Source organism: Natator depressus, chromosome 1 (assembly GCF_965152275.1).
Source record: "Natator depressus isolate rNatDep1 chromosome 1, rNatDep2.hap1, whole genome shotgun sequence".
Classification (NCBI taxonomy): domain Eukaryota; kingdom Metazoa; phylum Chordata; order Testudines; family Cheloniidae; genus Natator; species Natator depressus.
Genome location: NC_134234.1, coordinates 239,432,894 through 239,448,011, shown reverse-complemented (window position 1 = coordinate 239,448,011; position 15,118 = coordinate 239,432,894). Strand labels below are relative to the sequence as shown.

General features: G+C 41.7%; 1 protein-coding gene across 10 annotated transcripts in view; it reads left to right on the top strand.

The window, feature by feature from the left end:
- ERC1 (ELKS/RAB6-interacting/CAST family member 1) overlaps positions 1-15,118 on the top strand; it is a 553,011-nt gene that overhangs the window by 168,838 nt on the left and 369,055 nt on the right. For all 10 annotated transcript variants that reach the window (XM_074938919.1, XM_074938886.1, XM_074938901.1 and 7 more), the window contains one exon: positions 7,997-8,164. In XM_074938919.1, the coding sequence (XP_074795020.1) occupies positions 7,997-8,164 (168 nt within the window). The remainder of the gene's footprint in view (positions 1-7,996; positions 8,165-15,118) is intronic.

The following is a 15,118-nucleotide window of genomic DNA, read 5'->3' as shown; positions in this document are numbered from 1 at the left end:
TCAAATATAGTTTCATTTAGCGGTTTCATGCTTCAGCAGGCCTTTTCTACAGCAGAATAGAAGTAGTGTGTTTGACTCTAGAAGCCAAATACAGCTTGCTTTTCCCCTTCACACACTCCTCAAACATCTTTGAACTCTGACTGCTGGCATAGACAAGACCAAACTGTGTTCAACACGCAATGAAAAATGAATATTTAGCCCTTGTTAGAACCAGTTAGGGTGCATCTACAGGAACAAAAGCTGGACATGTAATTCAGTACTTGAATAGGTCCACTGGTGGCAGCAAATTCTAGTGAAGCAGCACTAGACATTACAATGGTAAGTGTTGGTGCCTTGTGTACACTAGAACTTTTTCATTATCACCAGTGGAGTTGTACCAGTAAAGAAAGATAATTTAGAATTTTGCTATTATATATAGGTCATAAGGTTTGGTTAGAAACTGTTAAGAGCTGTTCACACTTCCTGCATTGAGTGTTGATCAGGGGTTTGGCGTTATCTGCACAAGTGACTCACTAACTTATATTCAACCATGGTTTGGGGAAGTGAGGGCAGATAGGGGAGAGTCATTTAATATCACATATCAAATATGGCTTAATTTCTAGTGTAGACCTTGTAGATAGTTTCTTAAATGTGATTACAAAGTACCAGTTTCACAAAGAGATACTTCTCATTACTATATAACAAAGTTAACATTGCATTAAATTTTCAATAGTGCTTAAATATTTAGGGAGCTAAGTCCCATTAACCTTCAATGACACTTAGGCTTTGTCTACACTGGCACTTTCGTTGTTAAAACAGGGATGTAAAAAAACTACACTTCCTCCGAGAGACAAAAATTTTAATGACGAAAAGCGCTGGTGCAGATAGCGCTTTGTCAGCAGGAGCCGCGCTCCTGCCGATGAAGCTACTGCCCCTCGTTGGAGGTGATTTTAATTTGTCGCTGGGAGAGCTCTCTCCTTGTGACAAAGAGCAGCTACACTGCTTACCTTACAACAGTGCAGCTACAGCGGCACAGCCGCGCAGTTGTAAGGTGCGCAGTGTAGACATAGCCTTAGACTCTGAAGTGCCTATGTCACTTTTGAAAATGTAACTTATGTTCTTAAGTCACTTTGGTGCATTTGAAAACTTTTATCAGTTTCCCCAAAATTTATAACCAGGTAATAGTCTCATGATCAAGTCTTAACCTACCTACAGATTCTCAGAAAAAATAGTTTACCAAAACTCTCCCCCTCACAGTCATATAAATGTTATGTCATCTCTTGCATTTTTTCCATTTATATTCTTTCCCAGCAGAAGACACCGTAAGCACAGGCGTACAAGCATTGGTGGAGTTATGGGTATTCTAGTTCCAGCTTCTTCTACAAGAAATTTCAGAATCAGAGTTCATTCTTGTTTTGTCTTTGACTATCCATACTAGGTAGTGAGATATACAACACTACATCCTGCCACTGTATAAAATTTCCCCAAAACACAGATGTTTGTATTGAACAAACAAACTTATAACAAGATAGGCATGAATCTTCAACAGACTAATTGTGTGTGTGCAAATGTCTGGGAAAAGTTGGTGATACCCTGTTGAAGAGAGGATTTTGGAGTCTGTTGTATTGGCTACGCGCATTTCTGGGAAAGAGATTATGTGAAGTTTGAAAGTGAATACTGGCAACTGACCTATCTGGGATACTCCTGTGCCGTTGGAAGCTAGATGATTAATGCAGAAAGGTTGGAAAGCACATAATTATATAAGAACCAGCAACCACCCTATTTCTCCATTAGTACTTTGCATGCCATACCATTAGTGCAGCTGTCCCCAAACTTTTGAGGGTTGTGCCCCCACTTACCTCATCTGCACCCCCCCTCCCCGACCCCCCTCCCAAAAGCTGGGGCCAGGAATGGTACTGCAGCTCCGGAGGGGAGGGATGTGGACAGGAATAAGGGGGCTGAAGCTGGGGCTGAAGCTTGGGGTGGTTCTGTGGCCGGGAATGGTGTCGCGGCCAGGGGCCGAGGCTGGGGGCAGGAGCAGAGCTGTAGCTAGGCTGCAGTGGGGGCTGGCAGCCAGGCCTGTGGCCAACTGTGGCTCTGCTCCCAGCCTTGCCCCCAGCCTTTTCTCCGGGCTGGGAATAGGGCCAGCGGTCGAGGCTGGGGGCTGATGTGGGGCTGGGAGCGGAGCCATGCTGAGGTTGGGGACTGGGCCAGGGATGTGGCTGAGGGCGGGACCAGAGTAGAACTGGGGGTAAGGAGGATCTGGGTGGCCCTCCTTGCCCCAGTGGGGGTTGGCCTGTGCCCCTCTACACCCCTCTATAGCGGTATGCCCCACACTTGGGGGACCTCTGCACTCGTATATAATTAAAGACATGACTGTCTGTTAATATGCAAATAGGCAGGTTAACCTTACGTTAAGGTAATACTGCATAAGGTGCAGAAATCAGGCTAGGGGTGGCAGAACCCAGGTGGTAGCTTTCACAGCCATTTCTGTGTGTGCAGAAGAAGCCTTGCACTGACTTTGTTGAAGTTGGCATCACCTGGCTGCCACAGACCTCAATTCTTGGCAGTCTGGGTGGATGCCATCCATAAACTGAGCTGGTGTGAATAAACAAGTGGATCATTCTGCCAAGAACAGTGGTAGGGTGATGACTGTGTGTCCTGCCAGCCTTTGAGGATTTTTCCTGAAAGTGTTTTCTGTGGTTCTCTAAGCAGGGACCTCACACAAAATAAACCAAGGAGTTCAATTTACTCCAAACCATAAGCCAATATAGAGTTCAAAGGGGTCAATCAGTCAGAAGATGGAAGGTCTTCTGAGGCGGAACCTTCACTTACACAAATCCACTGAAGTGAAGTACTAAGTGGGGTGTCTCATTTGATATATACCAACCATTTGAGGGGGCATGTGGCATTGCTTGTGAATGAAGTCTGTTCACCTGAGGATTAGAAGATTCTGAAACACAACGTATTTGATCTGTTTAAGCAGGCTGAACACTAGGAGCTAGTAAAAGTAGCAAAAACTGTGGCTTGTGAGATTCAGAAACAATCTTAAGGCACTTGGAAAAATAACTACTTTATAAAAAGAAAAGTAGTACTTGTGGCACCCTAGAGACTAACAAATTCATTTGAGCATAATCTTTTGTGAGCTACAGCTTACTGCGGGGGTTGGGGGACTCAGTTTGGGGGGACCCTGGGACTTTCTGAGGGTTTGGGAGGGCTCACTGCTGTAGCTCACGAAAGCTTATGCTCAAATAAATTTGTTAGTCTCTCAGATGCCACAAGTACTCCTTTTCTTTTTGCGGATACAGACTAACACGGCTGCTACTCTGAAACCTACTTTATCTATGGTATTTGTATGGTACACATCACACTGGTATTCATTCACAGTATATTTTGTGTCCCTAATAGTCTTACATAATGGATAAGAAATTAGGAATGTGATTTTAATGATGTGGAAGTGAGCAGGACGACTCAGGAAGTAGACAGCCAGGGCTGCAGTGCTGACTCGAAGACCTGGACTGCTTTTTCCTCACAGGGGATGGTTCGCTGTTCCATACAGTAGAGATCAGACAAAACAGTGAAGGGTTTTCTTTGAGAGTTATACTATAGATGCTGTGGCTTTGGCGAGTGTTTCCAGTTAGGAGAAAGAAATTAAGGAAATTGGACTGAGATACACAAAGCCTAAAGCATCTAACTTTCTGTTTGTTTAATTTCTTTCCCCATTTGGAGTTTGTCCACGTTTTCTTTTTACTTCACGTCTCTGTCAGCCTGAGCTGTGCAGAAGGGGCAAGGGATTCAATAAGCACCCTACTTACTCACCGTGACTGATGCCCTGTAATGGATTCAGCTAATGGGAACCAAATCTGATACTGTCAAATAGGATTAGCAGCCAAGCTGGCTGGTTTGAACTCTGCCTGAATGCCAAGTGGATAAGGGTCAGTGGGTTTCTTTTGGTATCTTGAGCAGCCTGTGTTGTCGGATTTCATATTCCACAATGGTCTTTGAGAGTGTTCTTTTGCTCTATGGTGGCCTTTTTCTTCAGATTGAATTTATATTCAAGTCTAATTCCTTCTCCTGCCCCCCCCCCCCTTTTTTTTGTTTGACTTGTGTGCTCTGTCTAGTTTAATAGTGGAGAAGAGAAATAGAGGAAAAAACAGAGTCTTGTCAGTTTACAGTTCTTTGTGGATGCCATGGAAGTTCCATAACTTATTTTCCTTTGGGTGACACCATGGGAGGTGAAAGTGTGCTTATATGGCCAAATGATGGCCCACAAAGTTCTGGAGTGTGGTCCTTTTTCCCCTTCACCTTCAGCATAAAGATATGTCCTGCAGAAAGACCCTCTTGTATTAAGGTGCTACATGCTGCCCATCTTTGACACTTCAGCTGCTGTTTAAACTAGAAACACTTTTGGAAATCTTCAGATAACCATAAGATTGTTTCCCCTCTTTTCACATATTGACGTGCAGTAGTGAGAGATCCATGCTTATATTATCTCCAGGCTCAACTAATACAGTGTAGTGTAACTACAGATGATTGAACATGCAGCAGCCCATTTAGTACTGTTATTTACCATTTGTATCTCTGTATTTTGGGAATGTTTCAAATGGGGGAAACTTTTCTTAAAATTGTGAGACCCTCCACTACCCAGAAGAAAACAACAATAATGGCATCTACATGGTAGAAAATTCTGAAATATTAATGTAAGATTATGATGTCAGATGAATGTCTGGTAAATGTAAAAGGGATATGTCTAAAAGATGTGGTAGAAGAGAAATGTATATATTACTTATTACACAATCAACCTGTGGATTTACTGAGGAGAGTCACGTACCGGAAATTGTGTCAAATCTCATATTTTAGGGCAGAATCATCCCCTTGTACAGTATTGCATTGCACAGTGGTGTATCTCATTGGAGGCTTAAAATTGTTGCTGCTGTTCTGAAGTATTGGGTAATGGCCACCATCAGTGACCAGTGAAAAACAAATGTCCTGATCTACAATGGAAAATCCTGTCTTCTGACGTTCATATTTTTTTTTAACTTTTTGGTTTTGTAAGAACTGGGTTTTTAAATTTATTTTTAGGCAAGCAGAAGATATTCTGGTATACTCAAATTTTCTAGAACTTCAAAAATTTTAATTTTCAGTCATTTATTTTTCCTTACCTTGAACAAAATATTGCTTAAGCTACGGTTTTATGACCTTCAGAGGTATAGATCAGGTATTTTCAGTGAATATTTCAGGATATACATATAAAAGCCAATAAACAATGCCATGTGGGGTTAAAATCTGTGGGTTATGTTTTGATGTTTAAATATTAAGGCTGTCGATTTTAATCACAGTTAACTCATGCGATTAACTCAAAAAAATTGATCACGATTAAAAAAAATTAATCACGATTCATCACACTTTTTAACAATAGAATACCAATTGAAATTTATTAATTTTTTTTGATGTTTTTCTACATTTTCAAATATATTGATTTCTATTACTACACAGAATACAAAGTGTACACTGCTCACTTTTTATTATTATTTTTATTACAAATATTTGCACAGTAAAAATGATAAAAGAATAGTATTTTTCAGTTCACCTAATACAAGTACTGTAGTGCAATCTCTTTATCATGGCAATGTAACTTACAAATGTAGATTTTTTTTTTTTTTTTATGTAACTGCACTCAAAAACAAAACAATGTAAAACTTTAGAGCCTACAAGCGTACTCAGTCCTACTTCTTGTTCAGCCAATCACTAAGACAAACAAGTTTGTTCACATTTATGGGAGATAATGCTGCCTTGCTTCTTATTTACAATATCCTCTGAAAATGAGAACAGGCATTTGCATGGCACTTTTGTAGCTGTTGTTGCAAGGTATTTACATGCTAGATATGCTAAGCATTCATATGCCCCTTCATGCTTCGGCCACCGTTCCAGAGGACATGCTTCCATGCTGATGATGCTCGTTAAAAAAATAATGCGTTAATTAAATTTGTGGCTGTTCTCCTTGGGGGAGAACTGTATGTCTCCTGTTCTGTTTTACCCGCATTCTGCCATATATTTCATGTTTTATAGCAGCCTTGAATGATGACCCAGCACATATTTGTTAAAGAACACTTTCACAGCAGATTTGACAAAACACAAAGAAAATACCAATGAGAGATTTCTAAAGATAGCTACAGCATTTGACCCAAGGTTTAAGAATCTGAAGTGCCATCCAAAATTTGAGAGGGGTGAGATGTGGAGCATGCTTTCAGAAGTCTTAAAAGAGCAACACTCTGATGTGGAAACTACAGAACCCGAACCACCAAAAAAAGAAAATCAACCTTCTGCTGGTGGCATCTGACTCAGATGATCAAAATGAACCTGCGTGGGTCCACTCTGTTTTGGATCGTTATCAAGCAGAACCCATCATCAGCATGGATGCACGTCCTCTGGAAGGGTGGTTGAAGCATGAAGGGACGTATCAATCTTTAGTGCATCTGGGATGCAACTATCTTGTAATTCCATGCAAATGCCTGTTCTCACTTTCAGGTGACGTTGTAAACAAGAAGCAGGCAGCATTATCTCCTGCAAATTGTAATTGTCAGGGTTCCTTCCCCACTCTGAACCCGGGGGTACAGATGTGGGGACCCGCATGCAAGACCCCCTAAGCTTATTTTTACCAGCTTAGGTTAAAAACTTTCCCAAGGCACAAATTCCACCTTGTCCTTCAACAGTATGCTGCCACCACCGAGTGATTTAGACAAAGAATCAGGGAAAGGACCACTTGGAGTTCCTGTTCCCCCAAATTATCCCCCCAAGCTCTTACACCTCCTTTCCTGGGGAGGCTTGAGAATAATATCCTAACCAGTTGGTTACAAAGTGAACACAGACCTAAATCCCTGGATCTTTGGACACTGGGAAAAAAAATCATTCAGTTCTTAAAAGAAGAATTTTATTTTTAAAAAAAGAAAAGGTAAAAATCCCCTCTGTAAAATCAGGTTGGAAGATAACTTTACAGGCTAACAAAAGATGCACAAAACACAGAGGAACCTCCTCTAGCCTTAGTTTCAAAGTTACAACAAAACAGGGATAAACCTCCCTCTAACAAAGGGAAAATTCACAAGTTGAAAACAAAAGGTAATCTAACGCACCTTGCCTTATTTACTTATTCTTTTTGTAATATCAGAGACTTGTACAGGATGGTTTATAGGAGAAGACATTTTTTGACCTGATGCGTCTCTGCTTTCCCTAGAGAACACACCAACAAAGCCCGCCCCCTCCCCCGCCCCACAAAAGATTTGAAAGTATCTTCTTTCCCCATTGGTCCTTTTGGTCAGGTGCCAACCAGGTTATTTGAGCTTCTTAACCCCTTACAGGTAAGGAGGAATTCTAGGCTACCCTTAGCTGTATGGTTATGACAGTAACCAAACTTGTTTGGCTGAAGTAGGACTGAGTGGACTTGTAGGCTCTAAAGTTTTACAATGTTTTATTTTTGAATGCGGTTATTTTTTGTACACAATTCTACATTTGTAAGTTCAAGTTTCATGATAGAGATTGCACTACAGTACTTGTAATAGGTGAATTGAAAAATAATTTTTACAGTGCAAATATTTGTAATCGGAAATAAATATAAAGTGAGCACTGTATACTTTGTATTCTATTGTAATTGAAATCAATATATTTGAAAATGTAGAAAACATCCAAAAATATTTAAATAAATGGTATCCTATTATTGTTTAACAATGCAGTTAATTATGATTAATGGCCATTAATTTTTTAATCGCTTGACAGCCCTATTAAATATTGATGTTTATATAGGCATCAGGTCTCCAAGTACTCTTAGTTTGATAAATCGTTCTTGAATAGTAACCATCTTTGCTGAGGCTGTTGGATTTCACAGTCTTAATGGTAGATTAGTTTCCAGAATCTGTCTGGGGTTTGCCACCACTCATTTTATTGTGGAAGTTGTGTATGCCTTGTCTAATAACTCTTTCCTTTCCTATCTAACCCAGTCTTGTTTCTACATGTGTAAACTCAGGTGGATGCACTACGATTACGTCTGGAGGAAAAAGAGACAATGCTGAATAAGAAGACAAAGCAGATCCAGGAGATAGCAGAGGAGAAAGGGACTCAAGCAGGAGAGATACATGACCTCAAGGACATGCTGGATGTGAAAGAACGCAAGGTCAATGTTCTTCAGAAGAAGGTAAGTTTGCAGATGTATAAGGTTCTGTGTCCTCTGATATAGCCTCATTCCTGGTATAAAATATCCAAGGCTGCCAAAACGTCCCTTTGTTCCTTTATTTACATTTTTGAGGTTAGTGGGTGAATTTGTTGATGTTATGGGAAGATTGTTCATGATAAACTTGTGAGCTTAGTCAAAGTTTTGAAGGGAAATTTAAAAAACAGCCCAAAAGCAAAACAGAGCAAACACCAGTGTTAACCTTTCAGTGATCCTATATGTTGCTTCTGCTTCTACCTTACTGTTTGTAATGACTGAAGTATTTGTGTGGTGGACATGTCGCCCTGTCGCTCATCCTTCCCCACCCATTGCCTTAATTGGGGTGGTGGGGGGGAGACTTTAGTAGTTCAAGAAATTATGTGCCAGCTCAGCCAGTTTCTCTCACCTGGCCAACAGATTTTTATTTGCTTAAGCTATGAATCTTGAGGGCTCAAGACAATATTGAGTTCAGTAAGAGCTAACCTTGTACAAAAGGGGAAATTCATGTGGAGATTAAGCAATTCGACCAAGGTCACATACTAAATCAGTACTATTTATTAATAGAATCCAGGAATCATAACTCCCAGTCCCCTGTTCTAACATTTAGGCCACATACCTTTTACTATGGACTTGGCTTTTTACTAAAAACTTATTACTTTTTGGGGATGTAAACAAGTCTGATTTCAGTGAAGTTATACCAGGAATGGCTTTGAACCATGTGTTTAAATGAGCCCTAGTGCATCATACTCAATACTGGTTGAGCTCCCTGTCATACTTTTTGACCAAGAAGCTTGGATATATAATAATTGTTTAAAATGTTGCTAGACCATATATAGAGGTTGTGATAAATGAAGGGGAGGGGGGGCAGCTCCCTTTTATGGACAGCCAGCCAGCCAGTTAGCTATAAAATCCCTCTTAGTTGCTGTTCTCTACTTGCTTTACCTGTAAAGGGTTAAAAAGTCCACAGGTAAAAGGAAGAGATAAGCACCTGACCAAAAGAGCCAATGGCAGGGCTAGAACTTTTTAAAATTAGGAAAAAACTTGCCCTTTGTCTGTCTGTCTGGTGTTCTCCAGGAGAACAGAGACAGGGCTGGAACTATGCTGTAAAAAGCTTTGGGCCAGGTATGAAAATCATCAGATCATACCTAGAAACTACTCATTTAAAAGCCAAGATATGTAAGTAGGTCATGAAATGTCTAGGAAGACGTGATTAGGTTTATCTCTTTTTATTTCTTTATGGCTTGTGGACTCCACTGTGCTAACCCCAGGTGCTTTTGTTTTGCTTGTAACCTTTAAGGTGGACCTCAAGAAGCTATCATGATGCTTAATCCTTGTAATTGTTTTTTTAAAACCTAGGAAAAAGCCTAAGTTCCAGGTGTATTTTCTTTCTTTTTGTTTTTAATAAAATTTACCTTTTTTAAGAACAGGATTGGATTTTTGTGTCCCTAAGAGGTTTATGCATATGTTTAATTAGCTGGTGGCAACAGCTGATTTCCATTATTTTCTTTCTCAGCTCTTCCCCGGAGCGCGGGTGAAAGCTTGAGGGTGAAAGCTTGAGGGTATCCCACAGCAAGGAATTCCCAAGTGCGTCTTCCTGGGTTTTCAAAGGGGTTTTTGCACTTAGGTGGTGGCAGCATCTACCCATCCAAGCTGTAATCTTGGGAGTTTAAATCAAGCCTGGAGTGGCCAGTATTAATTTTTAAAATCCCTGCGGACCCCCACCTTCGGCACTCGAAGTGCCAGAGTGGGGAATCAGCCTTGACAGAGGTTTATGAGGATGGCTTCAATCTTTAAGCTAATGGACTTGGTCCTCTAACGTGAATATCTTTATTTCCTGTACTATTTATTACATGTGGCAGTTTTTTTAGCATTTCTTCTGAAGTGAAATTCATTTTCTGTCTTCATTTATACAAGTTAGAATTCTGCTGTTCCCAAGGATTGTCTGTCAGATCTTTTAATGAAAGTTTGAATTGTCAGTTACAGAAAATGTGTACAGACTTTAGTCTTTTTTGTTTCTATCTGCAGTCTATTCATTTTTCTTTGCTGGCTTGATCTAGCCCCGCCCCCCCCACCCCCTCACTAGCATTTACGGCTGGCAATCCTGACGGAGTAGGCTTTAATCTGTATCTTCTAGTTGGATACACTATGAATCAAAGGCCTTATGACTCTACTCTAGTTTTAAACATCTCCTGATACAATGGCTGTTGCCAGTAAAACTTTAATATTTCATGTTGTATTGGCTGGTGTGATGCTGGAATCTTGTTTGAGATCTACCCATGTTATCTCGATATGGAACACAATAAGATCCTCTAAAAGGAAACTGGCAGAAGAACAAGTTTTCCCATTGTGCAGTGTTTCTAGATTTGCTTCTGTGGATATTAGGTGTGTCATCAGCAGCATCTGTCCGCTTCTGGTGGCAGTGAAGTGGAATTGATGACATGTTGGATGAACTTGGTTGAACTAGGTGTTGTACAAGCATTTATTGTTTGTTCAACTTTTGTTAAATGCTTCTCCCTCCCACCGGACATTTTCATTATAGAGAACGTCTTAGCTTGCACAGAAAAAATGATGACTAGGCAATATTTAAATTTGGAAATAATACCTGGAAACTAAGGGTCTTAAAGTTGAAAGAATCTGATTATTATTATAAGTAGTAGCAGTAGCAATACTGTAGCACAGAGGAAACCTGGTTATGGACCAGGATCCTATTGGGCTAGGCACTGTTTATCTAAATAATCCTTTAGGCAAAGTGATATGCTGTCTGTTAAATTAAGAAATAACATCTCTAGCGGTAAAGTTGTCATAGCCAAGATGTTTTGGGGTAAATTATGCTCTTAGAGAATGATACTGTCAAGTATCTGTGGCCCAAAATTTGATCTGTTTTAAAACTGTTGGACAAAATCCTATGATTCTAAATAATTATTCTAGGTATTTGATCATCTGTTCATATAACTAAAGAAATAGTTTTTTGGGGGATTCACAAAACTCTTTACTATGCTCTACCTACTCTCTTTGCAGCAAAAGCTATCTATAGCACTCCTTCTGAAGTTGTTGGATTCCTGCCTGGACTGGTTGGCATAGATAAATGTGTAGTGCGTTTTGTGCACTGCTAAGATCACTGCTGAGGCTGGTATATAAAAGAGGTAAACAAGGAACTATGCCTTCCAGTCATTCAAAAGATGGAAGAAAGAGGGATTGTGATGTTTACTAGCTGGCTAATGATAAAATCAAAAAGAGAAAATTAATTTTAATTCAGCACTTTTAAGAGGGCTATTAATAATGCAGAATTTAAATAAGTGTGAAAGTCCATTGGCATCACCACTTAAGTTGATATGCAACAAAACGTAATGTCTTGGATCTTTTTAGGCAAATCTCATCTAGCTCACATTTCAGGTACTAGAATCACTCCACTTTGGAGTTCTTACAATTACAATGTTTTTGAGACAGCACCTTTATTTAATGCAATGTAAGGAGATATTATAAAATGTACTGAATATGGAGCCTGGAAAAGTGATGCACAGCTCTCTCTCCCTCTGTCTCACTGGCAGAAAATTACTTTAACAGAACAGTCAGTACCTTTGGAGGAGCCTTGTGTTTTCTTTTTCTCTGAAAATAAATCTAGCAGAAAAGCTTATGCATTATGTTGGTTAGGGTCCACAGAAGGAGAGAATGATGTGGAGAGGACGAGCTGAGTATCACTAGCATTCACTCATTATCATCCTCCTTGCTGCTTCAGTCTTGGAAGGTAGATGGGATCAGGAGGGAACAGAAAATTTTCAATACCAGATAATTGAAGCAGTTTGAAAGAACCACCTCTGAGACTACAGACACATGGCTATTACTGTGAGACTGAAAGTATAATAACATGACAAACCTGTGCTTTTGTACATGTATCATTGAGCTGGTGACATTTCTAGTCAACATCATTATCTTGTTCATTATTATGATCTCTGTTGAGAGTGCATAGTGTGATACAGCATGGCCAGATGGCAGCAGGAGAGTGTTAGAAGGGAGCCTTATTCCCTGTAGAGGGAAGAAAGTTTGCTATAAATTAATTAAAGCACCTGAAGCCAATTAAAGCACCTGAAGCCAGTCACATGATAAACCCCCCCTGCTTCAATCAGACAAGAGGAGGAGTTGAAGCAGAGTGGATTGGTGGTGGAGCAGAGAGCAGTTTGGAGGGAAGCAGAGGAGAGTTTGGAGAAGTGCTGCGGTGGGCTAAGAAGAGCAAGACCCTAGGTAAAGGGACACCTGGTTTGTGCAGAGGGAGGGCAGGAAGCCCCACAAGCTGAAGGGCAGGAGACGGAAGTAGCCCAGGGGAAGGAACCGCTAGTTCTAGTGGTTTACCGCTATCCCTAGGGCCCTGGGCTGGGACACGCATGGTCATCTATCCATACGTTCACGTCCCACTGTGTCTGAGGCAATGCTAGTTTTGGGGGGGCAGTGTTAGCTTATCCATGAACTTCGAGCACACCTCCAAGGTACTGCTTGTGAGTCACTTAGTGTAGATTCCAAATGAGCAAGCATTCGAAGAAGAAAAAATGGTTACCTATCTTTCATAACTATTCTAGATGTGTTGCTCATGTCCAGTCCATGACCCATCCTCCTACCCTTCTGTTGGAGTTGATGGCAAGTAGGAACTGAGAGGGTGTGGGGCTGGCGATGCCCCTTATAAATGTGGGGCATCCAGGGGGTGCTAGGGCTGGTCCTACAGATACTGAACTTTAGGGGAAAAATCTCCGGCAGCTGTGGACATGGGCACGCACACACCCTAGCATGGAATGGACACAAGCAACACATCTCAAAGAACTACAGTTATGAAAGGTAGGTAACCATTTTTTTGCCTTCTTCATCAACGTCTCGTCCACCGCAGGCTGAGCCTCTGCCCGTACCAGAGGAGGAAGAAGAGCAGGAGTACATTCCACCGCCACTCCACTTTTATTCTTCCTTCCTGATGAGGCTATCATGCCTACATCTCGTACTGCAGCTGATGACTAAACACTTTCAGGAGTTATTTTGTAGGATTGCAGACACTTTTCAGGTCCCTTTAGAGGGGGTGAAGGACTAACAACGTAAGCAGCTCAACATCCTGCATACGTTGTCCTCTTCTAAAATAGCCCCCTCTATCAACAAGGCCCTACTTGATCCTGCAAAAATACTCTGGCAGACCCCTGTGTCCATTCCACCAACTTACAAGCAGGTGGAAAAAAATACTATGTTCCTGCAAAGGACTTGGAATTTCTTTTTACTCACCCTACCCCGAATTCCTTAGCTGTCAATGCTGTGCAGGAAAAAGGACATCAATATCAATCTCATCAGTACCCACCATGATAGAGACTGGAAACAACTTGAGCTGTTCGGATGCAAAGTTTATTAGTCCGCGACTCTTCAGTTCTGCATTTCCAACTACAGCTAATGGCTAAATATAATTGTCAGCTACTCAAAAATACAAAAACTCTGCCAGGACCTACCTGACGAAAGCCTGTACATCTCTGGAAGCCTTTTTGGACTCTGGACACGGCTGCTCGTTCCATCACAACTGCTGTTGTTATAAGGCAGGCTTCATGGCTCTACCTCTCGGGCCTTCCTAAAAAGGTACAAACTACAGTAGAGGATCTACCCTTGGAAGGTCCCAAATTATTCGCGGAGCATACGGATAACTCCTTATGCTCCCTTAAAGACTCCCTAGCTACTCTACGCTCTCTTGGCATTTACACACCAGTGTCGAAAAGACGCCCAGGAAGTATCTTCACCTGCAATCCCAACCACTGCAGTACACCTACAGTGGCCCTATGATACTGAGAGCTGATGACAAAAGCCGCCTGGCATATGCAGACAGACTGCTCCTCAAGGGGCCTCCAGCCCCTTCAATGCACCTCCAGCCAAGCAACAATTTTGAAGGTGTGGTCGAGGCCTGGAGAAGCCTCCCCATGCTCCAGTCATACCAACCATCTTTGACATCCCACCAGTTTGGCAAACGTTTAGCCCCCTTCCTTCCATCATGCAGGCTAATACCTGAGACAGGTGGGTCCTCAAGATCATCAGGGAAGGATACTCCATCCCTTTCCTATCCATTCTACCCCACCACCCTCCCTTCCTGTCCCTCTTCAGGGACCCTTCTCACGAACCCATTCTGCAACAGTGAGCCACAGAACTGGTCCCTTCCCAACACAGAGGACAGGGTTTCTACTCCCTTTATTTTCTGATCCAGAAGAAATAGGACGGGTGGTGGCTGATCCTGGACCTTTGAAACCTCAACAAGTTCATCAAACTGCAACCCTTCAAAATGGTTACCCTCTCCACCATTATCCCAGCACTGGAACAGGGGGATTGGTTCTCGGCCCTCAACTTCCAAGATGTTTATTTCCTTATTACTATACCCCCTGACCACAGATGTTTTCTCCGGTTCACCACGGGCACTGATCACTATAGTACAACGCACTGCCTTTTGGACTGTCAGTGGCCCCTTGTGTGTTCTTGAAGGTCCTGTGGTAGTCGTTGCCTACCCCTGCAAACTTTCTCTACTTAGACAACTGTCTCCTCAAAGTCTTGTCTGAAACTGATGCTCTTCACACCTTCCAGGTGATAATGAACCTCTTCATGGAGCTAGGCCTTTGTGTGAACTTGGAGAAATCTACTTTAACGCCAGTGCAACACCTGGAGTTCATCAGGGCACAGTTAGATGCCATATAAGCCAAAGCCTTCCTTCTATCACAGATTTTTGGCTATTGTCGACCTTGTATCCAAGGTACAAGCCTGCCCCCAGATCTCCATCAGAATGTATCTCCCAGCTACTCGGCCACATGGCAGCAGCCACGTTCATGGTAAAGCACACGACTACACATACAATGCCTTCAAGTGTAGCAGCATACAGTATATGTCCCTCGCAGGCATAGCCTGCACAAATGCATATCCAAGCCAATGAGAGTAAAGAACTCA